Raw genomic sequence first — 23,193 nt, 5'->3', positions numbered from 1 at the left:
GCAGCCCTCCGCATGCGAATGTCAACCCGGAGGTCTGGCCGGGGCCCCAGCTGGCGGGCGAGGCCGGGCGAGAGTTCCAGGAGCCTGGGCACGATTCCAGCTTTGCTCCGGTGCCCTCCCAGGGTGCCAGGCAGGCTGGGGGCACTTCTCATGCCGGGGAACCAGGTTGACCTGATGTCAGACGCGGGACTTAGAAAAATTTCGCTGCGCCGCATAGCGGGCAGTTGACCTGGCCTCCCCAGCACGGCCTGGAAGTCCGTATGAGGTCGTTTTTGAATGCAGCGTCTGACCCTTCGATCCAGGAGGGCGGACACTTTTGGTAGTTCGCCCCGGTGGCGGGGCTGGGTGCCACCCTCCCAAAACTTCTAGGAAACGTCCGCGGAGATTTTCAGGGACACGTTTTTCAGGACCCTAAATGCCCATTTTTAGTTCCAGGAGGTCAGTGAAAGAAACATCTGGGGCAGAACTGTGCTGCGTCCAAGGGTTGAAGACGAGTTGTGTTCCCCACTGCTGAGAGGGGGGATGGCGGACACTTTTTACTGGCACAAAATTTAACTTTTTGAAAAATCTCTGGACATTTGTTTCCACAGCTGAATGAAAGGCATAGCAGTTTCTGTCCAAAGACTTGAACTGTTGGAATGGGCTGCAAAGTCACTAAGGTGGAACCACATGTGATCCGACTTTATTCAACAAGAGCCTAAACAATACAGATGGATTCCTTTTGGACTGTGTCTGTAATAGACATATGAAGAAAGGTCATGTGGAGCACCATTCACATCACCAAATATTAAACCATTGCAGAAGTTTTTAGAGCAGATCTGCATTTTCCAAATCCAGTCCTCTAGTCACTTTTAATATAAGACTTACAGATGTGCCTCCAGATAGAGCAGGCATCTCTTTGAAGTTACTGACAGTGTAATGTACATAAGGACAGACACTTGAAAAAGAAAGAAGTTATTTACCAATAACTAAAGCACTTCAAGCTGTGTTGTCCATATGCATATTCTGGATCATTTTTCCCCTTTCCTTTGGAGTCCCTGGTTGAGATCAAACTAAGGGGCAGAAAGTATACATTGACCTTTATACAACTGGCACAGAACAGAAAGAGAGGCAGGGTAACATGTGTGTCATGCAGGTCCTTCTAGGGGTCAAAAGTTTCTGAGCTCAAGTTCTGGAGGTTTACGTGCACCTCCAGTGGAACGTACATGTGCACATGTTTCAAAGCACTCTAGTTACTGGTAAGTAGCTTTTCTTTGTTTTGTGAAATGCTTTGTAACAGATTCTGTATAAAGGGGCTGAGTTTTACTTAGTGGGTGCATCTATACATGTGCATTTACTGCACGGCAACCAAAATTACTGCTCGATATGGGCATGCATCTACACATGTATGCCTGTACTGTGCAGTAAATATGGCAACTTACACTGGCTTGGGTGTAAATTTGATACCTGCATCATTCAGGTATCAAATTAATGCCTGATTGAATTAATGTGCAGTAATGCATGTGTAGACATGTTACTACGCAGGGCCTCCCTTCTGGGTCTGCTCAGATACTAGGTTCTTGGCTGGCCACCTCTCCTGGCTTCAGTTTAGGACTAAAGTTAGTTCCAAGTGCTGGCAGCCAGAGGCTGGAGTTCCTCCTAGTGGCCACAGGGGCACATGGCAGGCTGCTCTGACCTGTATACATAGACCTACTCCCACTTACTGTGGAGTTACTGTGCAGTAAATTTAAGCTGGCATACATCCACGTGTAGAAATGCCCATTTTTTTGTTCAGGGTAAAGTTTTTCTCTTGGAGGCCAAGGACTAGGTCTGAGGTGCTGCCTGGACCCCTGGCCACTAGCAGTGGGAAGCCCCAGCATTGTCTTATTCCATAGCCATCGGTTAGCCTGTGTTTTGGAATCCTTCTGAAATCTGATACCATAATCAGAGAGCACTAGAGTATTTCAGACTTCTCTGTTTCTCCAGAGTAAAATACTTCATTGTCAATTACTAGAGATGTGGCTCTGACTCTATTATTCTAAAACTTTGGATTGGGGAACCAATGGGTTGTTGAGAGAGACTGTTTGAGAGACAGAAGTTTCTGCTTCACCAATGTCAGTTTATTCAGCAGATAACACACATTTCCACACTTACAAATGAACTAGTTACCTTGCAAAGTAAATCTCATTTCTTATCCTGTTGATCAGACAGTCTGTGGTCTTGCTGGGATGTTCAGGAGTGTAGTTTAGTAGTCCAGCAGCCTAGTATTCTAGTGACTCTGTTCCCAAACGTTTTTATGCCTTTTGTTACTTGCATGTTCATTATTTTCCCATGACTGTTGCTATTGCTACTGGCTGTTTATAAATTATTTGCATAATTGAGTTTTCACTATTGGTTTTATTTTTGAAAACCCTGTATGCATAAACACACCCAGACTGGCATATTTTTCTTACCACACTTTCTCTCTTTCTGAGCATCTTCTCACTGTCCTTGACAGTTTCTATTTTGACAAAACTTGCAGCTGCTTTACTCTGCTTTAACTAGCTAGAGGCTTTTTGCAAGCTTGGTTGCTGTGCAGCACCTCGCAAGAGTGGACACTGGCAGTTTTTATGGTTGCAGCTGTACCTCTGCCTCTCTGCCTAACTTACCTTTATTTTCATTTTTTGTGTCACAGAGAGCTCTTCTGGAAAAGAAGCAGAGAAAGAAACGTCTTGAGCCCTTAATGGTCCAACCAAACCCAGAAGCAAAGCCACGCAGGTCAAAGCCCAAAGGATGTGAGGAGCAGACTCCATTAGTGGGGACCCACCCACCATTCCAGAATGATGTTGTGCTGCATGGTGTGTTGTCTTGCCAATTAGCAAATATTTTTAGGAATGCTAGTGTGTTTTTTGCTGTAGGATGTTTATCATTTGCCATGGGACTAGGCAGGAGAAATTTTAAAGGGTTCGTGGTTTCACTGGACACAGCAGTATAGAATTCATCTTCACCCTTATCCTGTCTCTGTGCAGTAGAAAAATCTGAAAGTAGGACTTTAAAACTATAAACCTGACCTAGAGCCTTGTGTCAAACGAATCAGTTAGGGAAAATCCATCACCTCCAAATAATTTTCTCTTGAGAGCTGAACTCAGGCCACCCGAATGAGCAGAAGGATGTGTGGAACTGTTTAGTTTCCTAAATTCCCAGGTACTTCAGTAGCATTCCAAGAAATGCAGGGAGCTATAAATCCTGAATGAGAGATATTCATTGCCTTTTTTTTAGGCTTGCAGAAAAAGGAAAGGAAATGAAGGAAAGTACATATTCTGGTTGTTCATTTAAGTGCCAAAGGACTGCTGTGACAAGCTGAGAGTGAGGAGGCCTCACAAAACAGTATTGATGAATCCTAAATAAAAATCTCGTTACTGATATTAGAGGTTACGCTTTGAAATATATGCATCTCCTAAGATCCTGCCTCTCTTTAAATGTTTTGCTTGTTTTATGAATCACTGGCAGGAAAGTGGGAGTGAATTGATAGGATGTTAACTATAGTACTTGCTAAACTGACAGCATGTTTAGAATTAAGTAGGAGAAAGCAGCCAGTGAGGGGAATTTCTGGTTAGAGAACAAGACAGGAGATTAAAATGAAGAAACTAGGTGCTACAAAAGCCAGAGGATGAGGGGAAAATCACAGCCCCCTAGCCAACTTAGTCTTGAAGCTATGTAAGTACTTCTAGGCCAGAAATCTTTAAGGTGGAGTAAAGGTTATAAATATATCAGTAATCTAGAAGTAAAATATATGAGTAAACAATTTTAGTTATAAAATGCAAAAATACTGGAAAGCCAAGAAAGTTACAAATACACTTAAAACAAAATTTGTTTGTCTGAAAATGTAGGGTTGGGATACTCTGGCTACACTTGTGATATGGGGATGCTGGACATGTCTACACATGCATTAATGCACAGTGCATTAAGTTAACATGTTGTAATCAGCACTACTGCACAGTAGCACCGGTGCATGTTTTTTACATGACGCTAATGCTCAGTAGACTAATTCTACCTTGCATTAGCACATCAGCATGACTTTCACCATGATGTGCTAACGTGCAGCGGAATTGGTCTACTTTATGTGGCCATAACTCTAGAAAAATCTTTCTTTCATTCTCATTTCCCAAAAACAAGGTGCATGGCTTAACTAAGGATATGTGGCATGCAAGAAAACACAGTGTTTATCAGGGAACATGGAGCCTAATATCAAGAAGATTAATAAGGAATGTGATGGTAAGGACAGTAAAGGGGTAAAATGGTCATCCCAAAATGTATCTAAGGGTTTTAGTGGGTTGTATAAACCCACTTAATTTAACCTAGAAACACTTGTGAAAAAATTAATATAATCATCATAGTTTAGAAGTGGAGGAGCTGAGGCACAGAGGGACAGAGCTGAGGCACAGAGCTGAGCTCCCATAACAAGCTCAAGATGACATAGGAGGTCTTTGCTTGAACCAGAGTTAGAATCCTGGCTCCTAAAGATGTAAATTAGTATGTTTTTGGGATTAGTATTTCCTCAGTTTGCCTGTGGGACATGGGAGTGAGCTTAGATTCTTCATACTCCAAAAGGATGCCTGAGCAGGGAAACTGAAATGAGATGCCATCTTGCAGTACTTAATACATTCTAGAAGTTTCAAAAGAAGTTAGATTTTTGCATTCTTTTTTACTGTTTTTCAGGCATTGATGGCCCAGCTGTTTTCCTGAAACCAGAAGTGCAAGACTTGAACACCAAACTCCAAATCCTCTCAGTTGGATCAACTACAACAGAAGATGATGCAGAACAAGACAGTGACAGAGAGACCCCAGTAGGCACAATTGGCAAGCCAGATCTGCAGGAGATCCTTCAAAAACGAGGTAAGATTTGGAAATAGGACTTGAATGAACAGGGATTTCTGTTGGGATTTTCTCCATTCCTCAATCCACTCATTTGTTTATGCTGTTAGGAATCCTTTCTCAGTTCACATGTGCTCGGAAGTGTCCATACACAAAGGCATCTAGCTGCGTTCCAGAATACATGTTTGGCAAAAGCATAGTAACAATACCAAGCCCTCCTTCTATATATAGAATCTAATTATTGGAGGGTTGTCTTAAAGTTGTCGTCCTTCCCCCCACTGCTGAAGAGTGGAAAACAGTGGCAGGAGGACAGGCAGTGGGGAAGGCAGTGAGGAGGTCAAGCTGTAAGGGAAGCAGTAGGGGGGCAGGCTCAGGGAGGCAATGGGGGGATGGGGAGTGGAGGGAGATTAAGCAGCCTGCCTCTTGCCCCCACAACACCATGGCCTCTGCCCAGTCTACTGACTGCCCTCCCCCATTCTTGTCCCCAGTACCCGCCCCTCCTGCTTCTCTGTTGCTTGTTCCCCTCATGACTGTAGCCCCTGGAACCTGTCCTCCCCCATGTGCCTGCCCCCTCCGCCTATGTCTCCCCCTCTGCAACCTCTGCCCCCCACTTGTCCCCCCCCACTTACCCTCTGGCTTTAGCCCCATGCCAGCCTGGGGGATGGGTGGTCCAGCCCTAGGCCAACCTGGTAGCAGCAGCGATGGCAGTTCTGGCCCAGACTCTGGGGTCCAGCAAGAGTTTCTGGGGTGGGGAGGGGGCACAGGCAGGGGACAGAGGCTATGGGGGAGCAGACAGCAGCTGCAGCTTTGGCTTCAGCCCTGGGTCATGGCCAGAGCTTCAGTAGCTGCCTGCTCCTCACCACTGCCTTGTATTTGAATCCAAAATGAGGGAATTTGTGCCCTCCCTCCCCCATGTTAAGCATGGGGGAAAAACCTTGTCTTGGATTTAAGTAAACCCAGTATTATATGGCCTACACCACCTGCATTATAAAGAATTACCACCTTTCTGTCTAAGTCTTCATCTTCTCAAGGGAAGCTGGTCACAAAATGCCACTCTCTTTATTCTGCCGAAGTCCAAAGCACTTTTTCTCCAGTTACTGATCTCAGCATGAATATTTTGACAGCACAACAAGAACATTTTTAAGTAACAGAAAACAGTGTAGTAGTGATTTAACTGCTGAAGAGACCATCAGGAAAGGTGCTTTTCCTGATTCAGAGGATATCATGACCAGCTGTTATGGTGGCTTATCTTCAAAAGTTATGTCCCATTGAGCACTTTCACATCAGTGTCTATCACTGCCAAGTGTCTCTCATTCCTGCCAGGACCACAGGAAGTGTGTTTGTCCCAGGCAGTCTAAACATGTTGTATTAAAGTTACACGGTTTTCACACAAACTACATATCACCTTGTAGTGCCAGCCATCCAGAAGGTACCCAGAGTATTTTATAAATGAATATCCAACCCATATTTAGAGACCATTTAATTGACTACTGAGGTGCAACAGCTGTTTACCCATGCATAACAATGTTACACAGCAGCTAGGATAGGAAGTGGGAGGGAATATCTGATTGAACTTCAGGGGAAATTAAGGGAGGCAGAGTGTAAACATTCAGAATTTGGCCAGAACACTGGAGCTAACGCCTTTCCTCTTTCAGAGTATATTGTGGGTGCTTTATTAACAAGTAATCAGGACCTAGGTTTTATGTTTCATCCAATACACAGCACCTTCAGCAGTGCTTACACATGTAATTCCATACTGGGACACCAGTTTACTATTGCTTCTTAAAGGAAGTTTAGTATTGCTCATAAAGATAAATGCAACTTACAAAATAAAAAAAAATCCAAAGTGCACTTGTTCTTTCCCACCCTAACCTTAATTATTATGGAGTACTTATAAAGTATCTGTATGACTGAGGAATATGGTGATAGTTTCATAGTTGGTAGGGTCGGAAGGGACCTGAGCAGGTCATCAAGTCCAACCCCCTGCCATGACAGGAAAAAGTACTGGGGTCAAACGACCCCGGTGAGGTGTTCATGTAGCCTCCTCTTAAAAACCTCCAGGATAGGAGCCAGCACCACTTCGCTTGGAAGTTGGTTGCAGATCCTACCCGCCCTGACAGTGAAGTAGTGCCTCCTGATATCTAGCCTAAATCTACCCTCTGCCGGCTTGTGACCGTTGTTTTTTGTCACTCCTGGTAGTGCTCGGGGGAACAGGGACTCCCCCAGTGCCTGCTGGTCCCCTCTGACTAGTTTGTAACAGGCCACTAGATCCCACCTCTGCCTTCTCTTGTGGAGGCTGAACAGGTTCAGGTACCGTAGCCTCTCCTCGTAGGGCCTGCACTGCTGCTCCCTGATCATGCGAGTGGCCCTCCTCTGGACCCTCTCCATGCTGTCCACATCTCTCCTGAAGTGCGGCGCCCAGAACTGGACGCAGTACTCCAGCTGTGCCCTGACCAGTGCCGCATAGAGGGGGAGGATCACCTCCTTGGACCTGCTTGAGATGCATCTGTGGACGCATGACAAGGTATGGCTGGCCTTCCTGACCGCGTCCCCACACTGCTGGCCCATATTCATTTGGGCATCAATAATGACTCCAAGATCCTTTTCTGCCTCTGCACTGATGAGAAGGGAGTTCCCCAGCCTGTAGGTACGCTGCTGGTTCTTCCTCCCCAGGTGCACCACCTTGCACATGTCAGTGTTGAAAACCATCCTGTTCTCATCTGCCCACCCCTGTAATCTGTCTAGGTCTGATTGCAGCCTATTTCTCCCTTCTAGCATGCCCACTTTCCCCCACATCTTAGTGTCGTCTGCAAATTTGAACAGGGTGCTTTTTACACCCCCGTCCAAGTCACTGATGAAGATGTTGAACAGTGCAGGCCCGAGGACCGAGCCCTGCGGAACCCCACTGCCCACGTCCCTCCAGGTTGAAAATGACCCGTCCACCACCACTTTCTGGGCACAGCCCTCCAGCCAGTTAGTGACCCATTTGACTGTGTAGGTGTCAATGCCACAGTCCCCTAGTTTTTTAATGAGAATGGAGTGAGACAGTGTCGAAGGCCTTCCTAAAGTCCAGAAATACTATGTCCACTGCTACACCTGTGTCTAAGGATTTTGTGACCTGGTCATAGAAGGCCACCAGGTTGGTCTGACAGGACCTGCCTCTAATGAACCCATGTTGGTTGCCCCTAAGCTAAATCTCCCCTGCTGGTCCTTTGTGGACATGCGCCAGAATAATTCTCTCAAAAAGCTTACCCAGGACCAAGGTAAGACTAACTGGCCTATAGTTTCCTGGGTCCTCCTTCCTCCCTTTTTTGAAAATGGAAACTACATTGGCTCTTTTCCAGTCCTCTGGCACCGCACCAGAGCACCATGAGTGTTCGTAAATCCATGCCAGGGGTGCCACAATGACCTCTGCTAATTCCCTCAGCACTCTGGGGTGGAGATTGTCAGGACCTGCTGATTTAAATACGTCTAGTCCCTCCAGAAGTTACCTGACTAGCTCCTCACTAACCCTAGGCCTGGGTGCACCTCCCCTGGGGCTTGCAGGGGTCCCGGTGTGGGGAGTGACTTGGTCCCTGCTCAGGAAAATGGAGGCAAAGAAATTTTTAAATAGGTTAGCTTTGTTGTCTGGTGCGACAACCAGATTTTCTAGCATGTCCTGCAGGGGTCCCACGTTACCCAGTACCTTCTTTTTACCCCCTATGTATTTAAAAAAGGACTTCTTGTTGTCCTTGATCCAGGTAGCTAATCCCAGTTGTATCTCTGCCTTGGCCTTCCTGACTGCCCCACTACAGCCCCGAGCAACCGAGGTATCGTCCTCCCTGGTGATGGCCCCTCCCTTCCATTGGGTGTATGCCTCCTTTTTAGCTAGGAGGCGTTCCCGGATGCTTTTGGTGAGCCATGAGGGCTTTTGCTTATAAGCAGTGCTGTAGGTGTACTGAGGGGCTAAGAGCTTGGAAGATATGTGAGGGGCGTGTGTATTGGTGATGTTCTGCATTTGTGATATCCCTTTTGTGAGTTTACCCAGCTGGTCTTATGTTCTAACAGGGATTTCAGGCAGTCTGAATTTTGATGAGGAGGACACAGAAGAGGAGGAAGAAACTGAAAAAAAGTCAGGATGTCATTCACCATATTCTGAATCCGAGAGACCTAGTTCTGCAACCAGCCAAAAATCTGCCACAGTAAGTGCCATGACATCTCTTTGCAATGAGGATCAGGTTTGTGCTTTCTGATGTCTACCCCAGTGTTAAAATACATTTAATTGCTACAGGGCTTGCATTTATACTCATCCCTGCCAGAGGGTGTTCAGGGTAGTTCAGCTCCCTTGTTATACATCCAGACTTTTATTACCATGGTCTCTACCCATTCTATTGGTACTGACTTGCATCATGACTGCACAGGTGGTTCCTCTAGTGCTCACTCCTGCAGGTGGATGAACCAATACCACAGTTGAACCTGTAGTGCTTCTTCTGTTTCAGTTACCAGTCTGGGCTACTGAAGTTTCAGTGATGGTTTTAGCCATACAAAGACCAAAACCCAGTCTATCTCCCCCACAGTGCCCATAGTTTCACAGTTTGTTTCTGTGACAAACTGATTAAAAAGTACTTTATGTGTTGCTTTATTTTCCACAGTGTTTTCCAAGTTCATTGTTATGATAAAAGCAGCATTTTCCCCTTTCAAAATGATATCTTGCTTGCAACTGTTCCCCTTCCTAGCAAATGTTCTTCCCCCTGGATATGGGAGACTCCAGTCCAGTTTCTCCTCTCTCAAAGGGCCAGTCTTCCCTCAGGATAGGGAAAACCTCTGCCTGGTTTATTCTTAATGGTGAATTCCTTTCTTGAGACAGATATCCGTGGCTTAGCTTCCCTTCTCCAACAGAGCATTTTCCTCTTAGGACATGGAGCCTCCTATTCCAATAAGTCATTCTTTTCTTGGGTTACCACAGCCTCTGACCAAATTCCATTTTGCTAATGAGAGTGTTATTCCCACAGGAAACAGGTGCTTCCTGCACTGCATCCCCTCACACAGATGCACAGCTGGGAGAAGTGGAGAACTTGGAGGATTTTGCTTTGTGCCCTGCACCCCGCGGCATTACAGTCAAGTGTCGAATCACTAGAGACAAGAAGGGAGTGGACCGAGGCCTTTTCCCCACTTACTACATGCACCTGGAAAGGGATGACAACAGAAAGGTATTGGGACTAGTTTAAAGTCTGCAGCCCTAAGTTGATGAATTCTTTGCAACAGACTTTTCAGTATAATGTAAAACAGTGCATATATTGGCACGAAGCTAGAAACTTTGGGAAGAAATTATGTCAATAAGGGGACGGCAGCAAGTCTGTGCCTGGACAGAGCACTAAAGCTGACATTGGGAGCTTTGGGAGCAGTACTATAACAGCCTAGGAAGTGAAGTATTATTTTCTGAATGGATTAAAAATACAGGAGTAAAATAAGAGTGGAAGGTTGAGTGCCTGTTTAAACAATTGAATGGGCTACTAGAAAGGGGATCTATTTTAAATCTGAGTCATCAGGTAGGTTAGGATGAATTGGAGGCTGAGCAAGAATACAGACTGTTCATTCATAGAATGGAGAAAAGGGTCTGTGGTGTGGTGAATGAGCTAGGAGGTAGGGAAATGCAGGTGTAGCAAGTCTGTTGAAGTGGATGGTAGGTAAAAGGCAAGAGATGATAAAGAGTCACTGGGATAAAGGTCTGAAGTGGTGCATTGCAACTGGGTTCTTTCAGAGTTCCTGCCTTAATCAGAGTTTTGTATTTCCAGACATTCCTTCTTGCTGGGAGAAAACGGAAAAAAAGTAAAACATCCAATTATCTAATTTCAATTGATCCAACAGATTTATCCCGAGAAGGAGAAAGTTTCATTGGAAAACTCAGGTAAGAACCACAAATCAAAACCATAGGCAAGTGTACAATGTGTAGGCTCATGCAGGAGGTTGGAGTTCTTCACTGGCCAAATTGGAGGCTTGAGCAGCACTCTAGTTTTGCTTTTGAGCATATAACTAACTGTACCCTGTCTTGGGTAGTGTAATCCATGTTTCTCCAAACCACAATCTCTTTCAGAAAGATGATGGTGGTCATTTATATAGAGGAGCCTGACAGTGCATTTCCAGGTCAGGTGATGGACTCAGTCTGACAGGCATTTTTATTAGTGCTGATGATAGAAAAATTCAGATGGGAACATCAGAGAGGCTGAAAGTTTAATTGCATCACGTGATCTCCAGGAGAAAGCCGAGTTTCTCACTGTTTGTCTTGCCTGTTTCTAGATCTAACCTTATGGGAACTAAATTTACTGTCTATGATCATGGAGTTAGCCCAGTCAAGGCACAGGGGCTAGTGGAAAAGGCCCACACCCGACAGGAGCTTGCAGCCATTTGTTATGTAAGTTACCCCCTTCCTTCCCAACTTTTTTTCCCCCTGAACTCATGAATTGCCTCAGCCCAGGAGATGTGAGGAACCTGTAGTCCTGTGCAAGAAAAAGCATGCAGTGAAACTTGGGGTGCTTCAGCACATGGTGTTCATGATTCAGCAGAAGGTGCTCTCATTCTGTATCTATCCTGAATCAGTACAACAGGGTAATTGGCATTAGACAAGTGGAGGAAACTGTCTTGTTAAGTTACACAAAGAAGGTCATGAATCATGTGTATTCCTTGTGGAGCTCAATGGCATTTAACAATCAGCTGAGTGAGTGAACTCCAGGTTCTGTCAAGAATCTAACCTGCTAATATAAATGCCTCAGGGGTTTTGCACTATATACAGTTTTTGTCAGTTTCCATCCTAACTTAGATAGGGGCTTCTGTAATAAATGCAGAGAGTCACCTAAAAGATAACTTTATTTTGATGGTGATGAAGAAGTGATACAATCAGTTATTAAAGTTTGTAGAGCTTTGTCTATATATGTGTACGATCATTAACCTGTTTCTCAGAACTCTCCTTAAAATACCTTTTGAGATGGAATAAGATAGGTCCCAGCTCCAGCAACATTCACTCTAATCCATAGAATGAACTAGTATGCTTGAGGAAGTTTCTGTAAGATTATTTTTAGGATGCATTCTGAGGTATGCACAAAAGGACACTTAGAGTGTTTTGAAAAGGGGAGGGGGAGCTGCTGCTTTGTATTGCTTATACTTAGCTGTTAACTACTAATGCTTACCTGTGCACAAGCTAGGAGCCATGCAAATGTAGCAGAACTGCTCCAGCTTTAACAGTGATTCTTCCAGGTTTAAAGCTGGAGCAGCTTTGCTACATTTGTCTCTCTCCCAGCTTGCCCACAGGTAACTCTCAGAAGGTACCAGCCATTTCATGCTCCCTATCCAAAGCTCTCCCTCCCCTTTTGCAGCCACTCCAAGTTCATGCCCTAAACATCTTCCTTTCTATTTTGGGTTAAGATTAAAATAGCCATCATGACAGATTTTTGGTTGAAGACATTAAAATGAATGGTGGGCTGAGGACCAAGAAGGCAATTTGCCTTTGCTTCCCTGCATGTGGACTAAATGGAGTCCTCTGCGGTAGATCCCTGCTACACTTAAGTGTAATTTTGTTTCAGATGCTGACTAGAGTTGCCGTGTTGCCTTCTCTTATCTTTTATGCCAGGGCACATTTTGAGAGAGATTTTTAGATATATCCATAACAATAATAGTAACAAAGGTAAGGAGAGTGTGATTGTTCATTCTCCCAAGAACCTTATGTTTTCAATGGACAACATACTGATAAGACACAAAGGCAGTTAAAGCCATACTGACCATAAATCTTACTCAGACCTTTGTTGCTAGCAGGAATCTGGCATGTTTTTCATCAACAAGGTAAATGAAATTAGTTGTCTAAGAATCACCCTAGCCAAGTTAGGTTGTAAAGCCATGCTGTGGGCTATGGGTAGGGAACTGCATTAACCAAAGAGTGATGATATCTATATCAATATCTATATCTAGTTTACAGGGGGAGGAGTGGGGGAAATATTCTGTTCCTAATATTTAAGGCTTGTTCAATTATGGTTGCTGCTAGTATGTATTCAGTATCACGTGGACCAGGTATTTATTTAGAATAGTCTCATTATTCTCTATGCTGTGTGGAGCAGGGCTCCAGTTCAGAATGTTTTTCTTTGCCTTTTAGGAAACCAATGTGCTAGGATTCAAGGGTCCCAGGAAAATGTCTGTGATCATTCCGGGGATGAATATGAACCACAAGCGGATTCCAATTAGGCCACGAAATGTAAGTTTGGAACTGTCAGATACCAATAGAGCAAGGCAAAGGATGCTAACTGTGTAGCACACTATGGGTTAATTACTGAAACGTTAAGGGAAAAAAGCCTTCTGGCTTCCAGTTATCTCACTCCTAGAACTGTTAACTGTGGTGTGCCTTTTCAAGCCACTTGTAAGTAACTTCCATAGGATATAACTGTTTTCCTTAGGAGAGTAAAATCTCATGGTTAGGAAACTTACTTGTTTTTATTTATTTTGGAGCCTAAAATCTCATTTTCTTAATTTTAGTGTATTGTTTGCTTATACAGCCCTCCATATACCTTACTTGTCATTTAGCCAGCTGAACATAAATAGCCCTTTTAATTGTAGTTGTGTGTGTTGTGCCTAGGAGGCCTAGTCTTAGACCATAACCTCATGGTATCAAAGATTTTCGTGGCTGATACCCAATAGCTGATTTATTAAGCAGCCATATTGGCCAATACCAATCTGATGACAGGGAATGCAGCTGGGTAGCAGGGAGAGTAGCTCCCTGTAGGTAAGTCTATGGAGGAGAAGGGGTATGGGGTAGGGCAGATCGAGGCCCCCACAGTGAGAGTGGGGCAGAGGCAGGGGGTGCTGCCCAGCCAGGGCAGTGAATTGGACCCGGGGCTGGGGCCGGGGCAGGAGGCAAGGAGTGGGACAGAGCTGCAAAAGCTCATCCAGGGGATTAGTGTCCCGGCCCTTTAAAATGGTGACAGGAGTGCTTGAACTAAAGCTTGTTGAATGAGCTTTAGTACAAACACCACTGCCATCATTTTTAAGCATGGGAATGCTTTTAAGTGGAGCCAAGCCAGGCAAGGGCGGATGCGAGCTGCCTGCTGTGGGCTCAGGGCTCTTTGCTCTGCTGCCTTTGCCCAGGGATCCCCACAAGGGCTGCAGGACCCTTGCCACCTAGCAGTGGGAGGCACAACTTTCTGCTCCCACTGCTGCTGGGCAGGCAGGGGATGCGTAGCCAGTGGGGGACTCCCAGGGCCAAGACAGCAGGGTGGAGAGTCCCAAGCCCAAAGTGGGCAGCTCGCATCTGTCCTGCAAACAAATTGGGGGGGGGGAATGCCCCCCCCCATGCCTCATGGGGGGCAGTGTGCAGCAGCAGGGAGCCCACCTCCCTCCCACTTGGACAAGCTTCCTGTGGCTCCATCCCATTCCCCATCCTGGCTCCAGGTCCCAGTCACTACCCTGGCTGGGCAGCACCCCCAGCCCCTGCCCCACTCCCTCCCTCACTGTGGGGATCTTGATCTGTCCCCCCATGCCCCTTCCCTCCCCCCACACCCTTTCCTCCTCCACAGACTTACCTGCAGGGACCTGCTGTCCACACTGGCCAGCTTCATTGCTGGCCATGTGCATGTGTGCAGCTGCATACACGCATGAAGTGTCCAGGGGCCCTGACCAGAAACTATAATTCATTATATTTATTGGTGAACATTATCAGCTATACTGGCCAAAAAAAGCTAATAGATGATAATATAAATTTTCCTTTGATCGGTGATGATCTGATATGCAACCAATATATTAGTGCACCTCTAGTATCAGGTGCTATAAAAACAGAATTAAGAGAGTCCCCTTTCCCAGAAAGTTTCCATTTTAAGGGCCTGGACACATGACATACCTACAACCTCATGACCCCATTCCTTACTCCAGTATGAAAAAAGGAGCAGCTACACAGTGTGTGGCCCCACACTGGTATAACTTACTGAAATCTAGTGTTTACCCCAAGGTTTCATGGGTAAAAATACACAAATGTAAATCATACCACTGTAGGTATTGTCTTCACTCCTATCCTGGGGTAATCATTTGTTCATTGCAAACAGGTTATTGCTAACTCTCTGCCATTGAGTAGCAGCTACTCTGGGAGAGCTGATCCATTTTAGCCACCACTGTTTTACAGAAGCAGTGTAAACTAAATCAGTGTCAATCTGTTCTGTGTTCAAGCCATAGGTCTAAAACAAAAGGCAATAGGTGAATACAGATGGAAGGGGAATAAAAGGAAAGAATCAAACAGTATTGGTCCCCATGACAGGCAGTGGTGCCAGCACACTAACAACCTTATCATCATCATCATGTTTTGGCGGCATCAGGGGAAGAATTTGATGAATTTGAATGAGGATAAGTTGCTATTTTTACCAATAAGTACAGGGGAGTCCTCAGTGGTAAAGAAAGGTATAATGGATTTAATGGAAGTATGAGTTTAACATCTTGAAAGTGAACAAAAAAAATGGATGGGATGAGGATAGGTAACAAAAAGCCTGGAGAAAGCAAGTAGTTTCTGTTCAGTACAGTACAGAAGAGGGAACTAGTGGAGGTCTGGAAAGAGAGTGGTGACATGGCCTAAGTCCTGGGGCAAGAAGCAGGTGTTTGTGTCTCCGTTCTAAGTGAATAGGAGTGGAACAATATGACATTTGTCAAAGCCAGAAAAAAAGGATGTTGCAGTAACTGAGACAAGAAATGGTAAGAGCCTGGACAACTATTTGATTGCGTGATTGGATAGCAAAATCAGGATCTAGCGGTGAAGGTAGATGAGTCATCCCATAAGAGAATGCTGTAAGTGTTTCTGTTTGTGACCAGCCAGCTCCACTGGAGAGTGCACTTGGTGGTGGTGGCAGCAGCAGGGGAGGGAATCAGGTCTATGGGTCTACCCCCTTCCAGGGGAAGCCATCATTTAAAGAGAGCTAAGAGACTGTGGTTAAGACTGTCCAGCTCTTAACTGTCCTAGGGACTGTCCTAAGAAGCACAAGTATCTGAAGGAGGTCTGGGGTAGGGAGCGGGAGGATGTCCATGGGACCAAGGTTGAATGATAGTTTTTTATGGAGTTAAGTACCAGATGCAGTTTAACTCAGGGAGGTATATTATCGCCTACCATATGTAGGATTGTCTCTGAATAAGCGGTACTAGATCATCTTTAAATGATAGTCCCAATGTGCATTCCCAGAGTCCTGTTGGCATCTTTATAGACATAAGTAAAAATGGATGTATAACTAAGCAGTGAGCCATTCAGAAAATCCCAAGAACCAGCAAGCATCCCTTCATCCTGCCCTGATACTTTCTTACTCTAGCTCTCACTCAGACCTCCTCAGTCAACTGCTTTCCAAAGGTCCCACTGAATAACTTAAGGCTATGGATAAATGTACCTTTACACCAGGGGTGGGCATAATAGTAGATCCAGCTGGCAATCAGACTCCATTTACCAGCAACCCCTGCCAGCTCCCAGCTGGTCTCCATGGAGACTCCGGGAGCCACGCAGGCAGGGCACGTGGCTGGGCTGGGAGCTGCTCTGTGCCTGGGGTCAGGATCTTGGGGTGGTAGCAGCGTCAGGCTGTGGCAGTCCATTCCCTGCACACCCCTGCAGAACCCGTGCTCATTGCAGGAGTGGGCAGTGGATTGCGGCTCAGCTCCAGCCCTGTGCTGTCACCACCTCAAGATCCCAGGGTCTCCCCAGCTCCACCTGCCAGTCTCGCTCCTGGCCACAGCCCCCATCCTATCTACCTGGCCATGTGCCCTGCCTATGAAGGTCTTGCCTCCAGTGGTAGGTGCAGGATAGACAGGCCGGGGTGCCTGGGCAGCGGAGCTGGTGCTGGTATCAGCAGCCAGACAGAGCCACTGCCACAGGGGCTGCTGGGAAATTGAGTCCACCATGGCCTGGATCCAACCCTTGGGCCAGATTTTGCCCAACTGGATTCTGCTTTATACTGTTTAAAAGGGCAGGGGGTGGGGAGGGGCATGGATTGGGAGAGCTTGTCATTTGCTATAATGTAACTGTTATAGCTAACTTGCCCTAATGTTGATAGGCATGCAACAGGGTTAAAGTTGCAACAGTGTTGCTATGCATGTAAGGATACAGAATCAGGCAGACATAAGTTACATTGTAATAGCTTGTCCTATTGCTACAATTGTTACATTTGTTCCTACTTTTGGTTTACATAACTTTTTTCAGGATGATTTTGTTTAATTATTATTATTTAGCCTGTATTGTTGGTTCAGGTTGAAATTTATTGAACATTTTGACTTTTTTTTTTCCACTTCTCCTTTGAGCTGATTTTGTCCTCGCTGCTTGTTTCTATTCCAGGCTTGACCGTGCTCCTCAGATATGATAAATGTGCTCTTTTCTACCCTGCCACCCCATTACATTTTCTTGCATATTGTGTACCTGTGTCCAGTCCTGGTTTAATGGGGGAACCACTTTAATCCATGTCTACTGGTAGCCCACTGCCCCTTTGAATTTCCCACTAGAACATCCCTTTACTAGGGAGTTAAAATAAATATATCTGAGATCTCTCTAAAAAATCAGTCCTGGAGGGGTAAAGGTGTTTAGGAAGTTAAAAATCCTCCTGCCAGCACACTGACAGTTTGTATAGATAATCAATATCTTTGATACTGGTAGAAGGTACATACCCTCTCATTCTTCTGGTTGGAATTGAGATGCAATAATGACAACCCAGTGGGGGTGCAAAATAAATCCTCAGACCCAGGAATGTGTGGAACTGTCCCTTGTTCCTGCAGGCTCTGATTAAATCAGCTTGTTATTCTCACAGTAGGAGAGTGGATTAACATGAGAAAGGCGGTAAATAGAAGCAGCCCCTCCCAAGTATGGTTGTTTTTTCTCTTGTGCAGGAACATGAGAGTTTGCTGGCAAAATGGCAAAATAAAAACCTAGAGAACCTAATTGAGCTGCACAACAAGGCCCCAGTTTGGAACGATGACACTCAGTCGTACGTCTTGAACTTCCATGGGAGAGTCACTCAGGCTTCAGTGAAGAACTTCCAGATTGTCCATGAGAATGACCGTAAGAGCCCAAGGGGAGGCGCGGAGGTGGATGGGGAGAGGCAAGGGTTGTCACTCTGGTGAAGAAAACAGGATTGCCTTGTTGCAGCTAACTAAATGGGGAGGGCACCACTCCCACAAGTAAAATGTGGGATAGCTGAGGACAGCATGAAGGATACAGCTCACAGGTTATCAGTAACTTCCAGTTGGCAGTGCATAATATGGGACCTATCCTTCAATTTGGATTGAGGACAGAATAACTGCCCTGGAAAGGGGCAAATGCTGAAAAAAGAAGGGGGAGTAATGTGGGATAGCCAAATCAACCCAGCATAGGTTTGGAGCAGCTCTGTAAAGGAAAGCAGCAGGACCATTGTTGTAAGCAAATTTTGTGCCCACTTTGGTAAAGAAAAGAGGAGTGTTGTCATTCCAGCCAAGCATACATGGAACTGCTTCACTCACTGTTTCTTCTCTTACCTCTCTCTCTCTTTATGAAATTGTTGACCAATAAAATCTCTCTTGGTTTCTTTAGCTGAATACATTGTGATGCAGTTTGGTCGTGTAGCAGAAGATGTGTTCACTCTAGACTATAATTACCCGCTATGTGCCCTCCAAGCTTTTGCCATCGGACTCTCCAGCTTTGATAGCAAATTGGCCTGTGAATGAGGGAGGCAGTGGACTTGGGCATGAAACTCGCTCCCATTCCTGCACCTTGTAGCTGAATTCTGTTTTGAATCATGAGAAATAGCCTGGGGGACAGAAGGGAACTGGAAGATATTGTTCTGTGGGGATTTGTAGGAGGCAAGCAATATATTTGGGAGCTTTACAACAACAGATGGGAATGATGGCCCTTTTGGGAGGGAGGGCTCTGCATATGCATTGGGAGAAGAGGGGCAAGGGCAGGCAACAAAACCATGCAATATCTTTACGTTACTAGCATTAATGCTGCATAGAGAATCCTGGTGGGACATGCTGTCTAAGAGCAGGCTTAGGACTTAGGTCATGCTCCTCAGCTGCTGAACATCACTGTGACTTGGAACTCCCTGCAGCAGGGATCAGATTAATAGTGTGCTAGTGCCCATATGCCTTGGATCTCTTGCAGTGCCCCTGGTGCTCATGCTGCCCATTTCACTGTGTGTCCATGGTACAATTATTTCAGACAGATACAACATGGGCTCTCACCCTGCAGAATAACCCTCTGTCCAGGGCAAATTTCAAAGAGAGAGGAGAGAGTCCAGGCTTGATGCTTCTCTCCAAAGATCAAAGCCAAGAGAGAGTTGCATGCTGCAATAACCCCTTCTTACTCTGCAGGATGATTATTTTATAGGCCCCAGTTCCTTTTAATTGTTCCTGCTGTGCATTGCCCTGCAACAACCATTCTACCAAATAAAGATATAAATATCAAAAACTGCAACTGTCACTTCCAAGTGGGTGCTATTTTATATTACAACCATCATGGTTTCTCTTTTCCCTGGGAACTCTACAAATGGGATCAAGTAGATGATTGGATGTTAAACTGGCTAAGGTCCGTGCCATTTGTTTACAATGCTATTCTTGAAAAGCAGCATTCTTCTGAGCTTACATACTTGATTCTAAAACTTGGTCAGTCAAAACCGCTTTCTAAAACTTCATGAATAAAGCTCAGTGCATCGGGTAGGAATGAACTGCTGCCAGAATCATTTACTTTGCCTCATTTAACCTTTATCTCACCATGCAAGAGCTTCTCTTGTAGCAGCCTGCTTGGCCAGTGCCAGTTCTCTGTGGTGTGATATCTGCAATCATGACCTAATGAGAATGTTTTAGATAATAATTTGAATCTGGATGTGAGAAGATGCTAATTTGCCAAAAAAGGAGGTTGCAAATGTTTCCCAAGCACAGATAAATAGGAATTTTGCACCAGGGGTGGCCAAGTCTTGCTCCTAGGACTCCAAAATGCTGCTACCCTTATTTTTCATCTTGGATTACAGGCAGTGGAGACTACAGATCACAGTGCAGAATGCTCTCCTCCTTAGTCCTGATGGCCTTGGGTCAAACTAAAGCAGATCATGACATAGTCCATGGGCTCCATGGGCTACACGTCTGCTGTGTTTTAAAAGGCATCCAGTTTATATCACGCCTGTTGTGCAGCTGCCAGGTAAATTGCCCATATACGCCTCACTTGATCCAAGTGTGGGTGTCCTGTGCTTTGCATGTTGTGATCTGTGTAAAAGTTGTTGCTAGCCAACTAGCCCCCTTGGGGACTCATGGCAGCCAGACTCCCACCATTGTACCATTCTCCATGGATTGCCTCATCTACATGAGTTGCATTGGGGGATGTCATCCTGTTCTTCTCCTCTAGAGATATGAATCTGTATGTAGACATTTTCTGATACTGCCAGAAAGAAGAAGTACCCTCAATCATAGTCCCATGTAATCCCTGTATTTTAACTGCAAACGATGAATTGTCGTTGATGGCTCCAGCTCTAGAAAATGCATCTGTCTCAGATGCTCCAAGCTTTATTGGCTGTGGTGCCATTGCCTTCAAAGCAGCCTCTTCCCTGAGTGCTCCACTTAGGAGAGCTTGTGTCATGTGCCTCTTTTGTGCCTTCATTGACTTCCTGCTTGTTGTTGAGACAGACCTGGGCAACAGTAGTCAAGAGTACTCTGTTAATATTACCCCCTGACTACTCTGCACTGCCAGTACCTATCTGGAAAAGCTAAGAAACCGGTTCACAACGCTCCTGTCTCAGTAAACTTTGTCACTAAGACTATATGGGAGAAATTGGCTTGGGGTGACTTGAAGGTAGTAAGTACCCTGCCTTCCAGTCTAAGACAAATTTACTTATGCCTGGCAGGCCGTCCTGCAACACTTCTGCTCACCTCTCCAAATGGGCTCTTTTATCTATTCCAGTTGGGAAGCTGATGTCTGAGCCCAGCAGATGATAGCTATGTCAGTGCCTGGGACCCTTTGATCTCTTCACTGAGTTACATGAACTGATTTGTTGTGTTTTCTGAGATGCCTGTTCTGCGGGCACATGACTTTTTGTGTGTCTTCTACTATTGACGCTTTCTTTTTCTCTACAGTTATTGAGGTATTTTTTAAAGGGATTGTATAGTGACCCAACCCACATTGGTGTTGAAGCCATGCTAGTCACAACTGTGTTTTAAAAGCAGTTACTGTTGGGAGGGTCTTCACTGGGTTTCCTGTATTGCTTTGGGGAGGGAATTTTTTTGAAAAGAATACGCCTATGTGTTAGGAACCCATTTTAAGAACTGTCTGTGAAGTTGAATCAAAAAGCATGGGAATTTTTTTTTCTCCCTCCATAAAAGCCCCTGTACACCCCAGTCAGGGAAATAGTACATTGAAACTCTAAATACAACTTTGGGTAGCTTGGCTTCAGCCCCTATGTAAGCAGGCACATGGGTCTATTGTTACTATTAGAACAGGCAGTGGTAAAGCAGGAGGTAAGTGTATACGTCTTCCCAGGTGCCTTCAGATACTTTGTACATTGGAAGCTGCAGTTCCTTGCCCCATTCTCTCTCTCGTCTTCACCTACTCTCACCTTCAGTGCTGCTCTGTGTATGCCGAAGATCCATCTAAAACACTGGGGAGGCATGGCTTGGTATACTCCATGCTGCTCTAAATGCTTGCATTTGCACTGCAGAAACCTCCAGTACCTTTGGTCAAATGCGGTTTTACATAAATTGTATATATAATTTTTGTATCTTATGGAAAATAAAGTAATTTATAAAAAAAAAAAAAGTGAGCTCTAAATGAGTTATTTCATATCCCAGAATTTTTGTTGCCTGTGGCATATGTTCATTGTTCTTTGTTTCTCTTTTTCTGCCTGTTCTCCTCCATCCATTCTATGGCTCCATCTTATATCTATATCATTCTCTCCTTATCAGCACTGGATTTATGTCTATTTAGAAGTGTGCAAATCAACCAGGGGACATAGAAGTGCCATTTTCTTAAATTCCCTTCCTCTACCACTAACAGTCCAGCTCAGCCATTCCATTCCACCCCTTCCTTTTGATTTTCTCCTGTGGTTATTCATACTCTGTCTTCAAGTGTCATGGCTGCTTTTTTTCAGCTTCAAGTTTGGGCTTCAATGGGACATGCAGTCATCTCGATCCCTTGTACCAAATAATTGGATGGGGTGGTTACAAAATGGAATCAATGGAGTTAGATATACTGTGTTTTTATTTTTGTTTTTCTTGTTTTTATTGGGATGAGGTGAAGAGAACCAAGTGTGTGTTTCATGGGTCGGGGGCGGGGGTGGGGAATGTGGTTATTCCTGAGAACAGAGTTCTCTTGTTCCTCGACACAGGAAAGATCTGACTTTCTAGGCCCCTCCTCTGTGTGTTGACTGCATACCTGGTCCCCTTTCACATTCTTTGCAACTCAGTCAGGATAATAGATCCACTAGGAAGGTGCTTTCAATCTTCATATTTTCCCAAGCAGGAAGCCACTGTGACCATCTGAAACCTGAGATCCTGCTCCTGCCTTTGTTTCAAGGTAATTTTGCATCATCACAGATCCTCACAAGAGGTGAGAGGCTTCATACCACTGTGAACTGACTGCCCAGAGGAGTTTTCTGTCTATTGACTCCTCTGTGAAATCCTATGAAATATGAACTTTCATTTCTACCCAGGAAAACTTTTCTCCAATGCCTGATGAAGGGTGTTTGTGCACAAAAGCTTGCAATTAAAGAAATTTTGTTTTGCAAAAATGTTGGTTTAATGAAAGATATCATCTCTATTACAAGTCCTGATTGCCTTTCTGCCCCTGTCCATGGGTGTCTGGTCCCTCTTGAGTCAGGGGGGGCACGTGCCCCCCTGACACCAGGCAGTGACCGAGGGGGAGGGGGAGTCCCCCGGTGGCCGATCCCGCTGACTGGGGGGAAGTGGGGGGGTCACCCGCAACCGATCTCACTCACTGTTAAAGCATCTGCGTCGCTTCCAGAACCCCCACAGTCACTTCCAGAAGTTTTTGCTGGCGGCCCAACTCCCTGGCCAGTGCTTGCAAGGGGGGGCACTGCTGGTCCCGCCTGCCCACCAGCTAAAAAGGGAGCTTGGCCTGACCGGGGGTGCACCGGTGCTCTCAACAGGTCCCCCCCATGCACCCTCTATGCGTCACCCCTGCCCCTGTCACTCTCCCAGACATTTGCTGTCTGTAAAGCTGTATTAGCTGTTGCATTTATCTCCACACACATTAAACATGATACCTAGAAAGTTTCCAGAACAGAGTGGGTTCAGGAAACAAATGGAGCTGTCCATTTTGCATCCTCATGGTAAGGCTCAACTCTGCCCGGAACAAAGGTCATTCAGTGAAATGGGTCAGGGCAAAAGCTATTATCTTGGTACGTGTTTTGGAAATAT

General features: G+C 45.3%; 1 protein-coding gene across 2 annotated transcripts in view; it reads left to right on the top strand.

The window, feature by feature from the left end:
- The window catches only part of TULP3 (TUB like protein 3), a 49,835-nt gene extending 28,267 nt beyond the window's left edge, over nt 1–21,568 (top strand). The window contains exons 3-11 of one of the 2 annotated variants that reach the window (XM_090043927.1): nt 2,654–2,816; nt 4,678–4,854; nt 8,881–9,014; nt 9,825–10,022; nt 10,608–10,720; nt 11,110–11,224; nt 12,953–13,051; nt 17,686–17,857; nt 18,365–21,568. In XM_090043927.1, coding sequence (XP_089900053.1) covers nt 2,654–2,816; nt 4,678–4,854; nt 8,881–9,014; nt 9,825–10,022; nt 10,608–10,720; nt 11,110–11,224; nt 12,953–13,051; nt 17,686–17,857; nt 18,365–18,498 — 1,305 coding nt within the window. In that variant the 3' untranslated portion in view covers nt 18,499–21,568. The remainder of the gene's footprint in view (nt 1–2,653; nt 2,817–4,677; nt 4,855–8,880; nt 9,015–9,824; nt 10,023–10,607; nt 10,721–11,109; nt 11,225–12,952; nt 13,052–17,685; nt 17,858–18,364) is intronic. The other variant, XM_090043928.1, reaches the window with a different exon arrangement.
- The last annotated feature ends 1,625 nt before the right edge of the window (nt 21,569–23,193 follow it).

This window comes from Crocodylus siamensis, chromosome 4, assembly GCF_052110815.1.
Source record: "Crocodylus siamensis isolate JL-2025a chromosome 4, ASM5211081v1, whole genome shotgun sequence".
In the NCBI taxonomy this organism is placed as follows: domain Eukaryota; kingdom Metazoa; phylum Chordata; order Crocodylia; family Crocodylidae; genus Crocodylus; species Crocodylus siamensis.
Note: the sequence above shows the minus strand (reverse complement) of the source record. Positions and strands in the feature narration are given on the sequence as shown.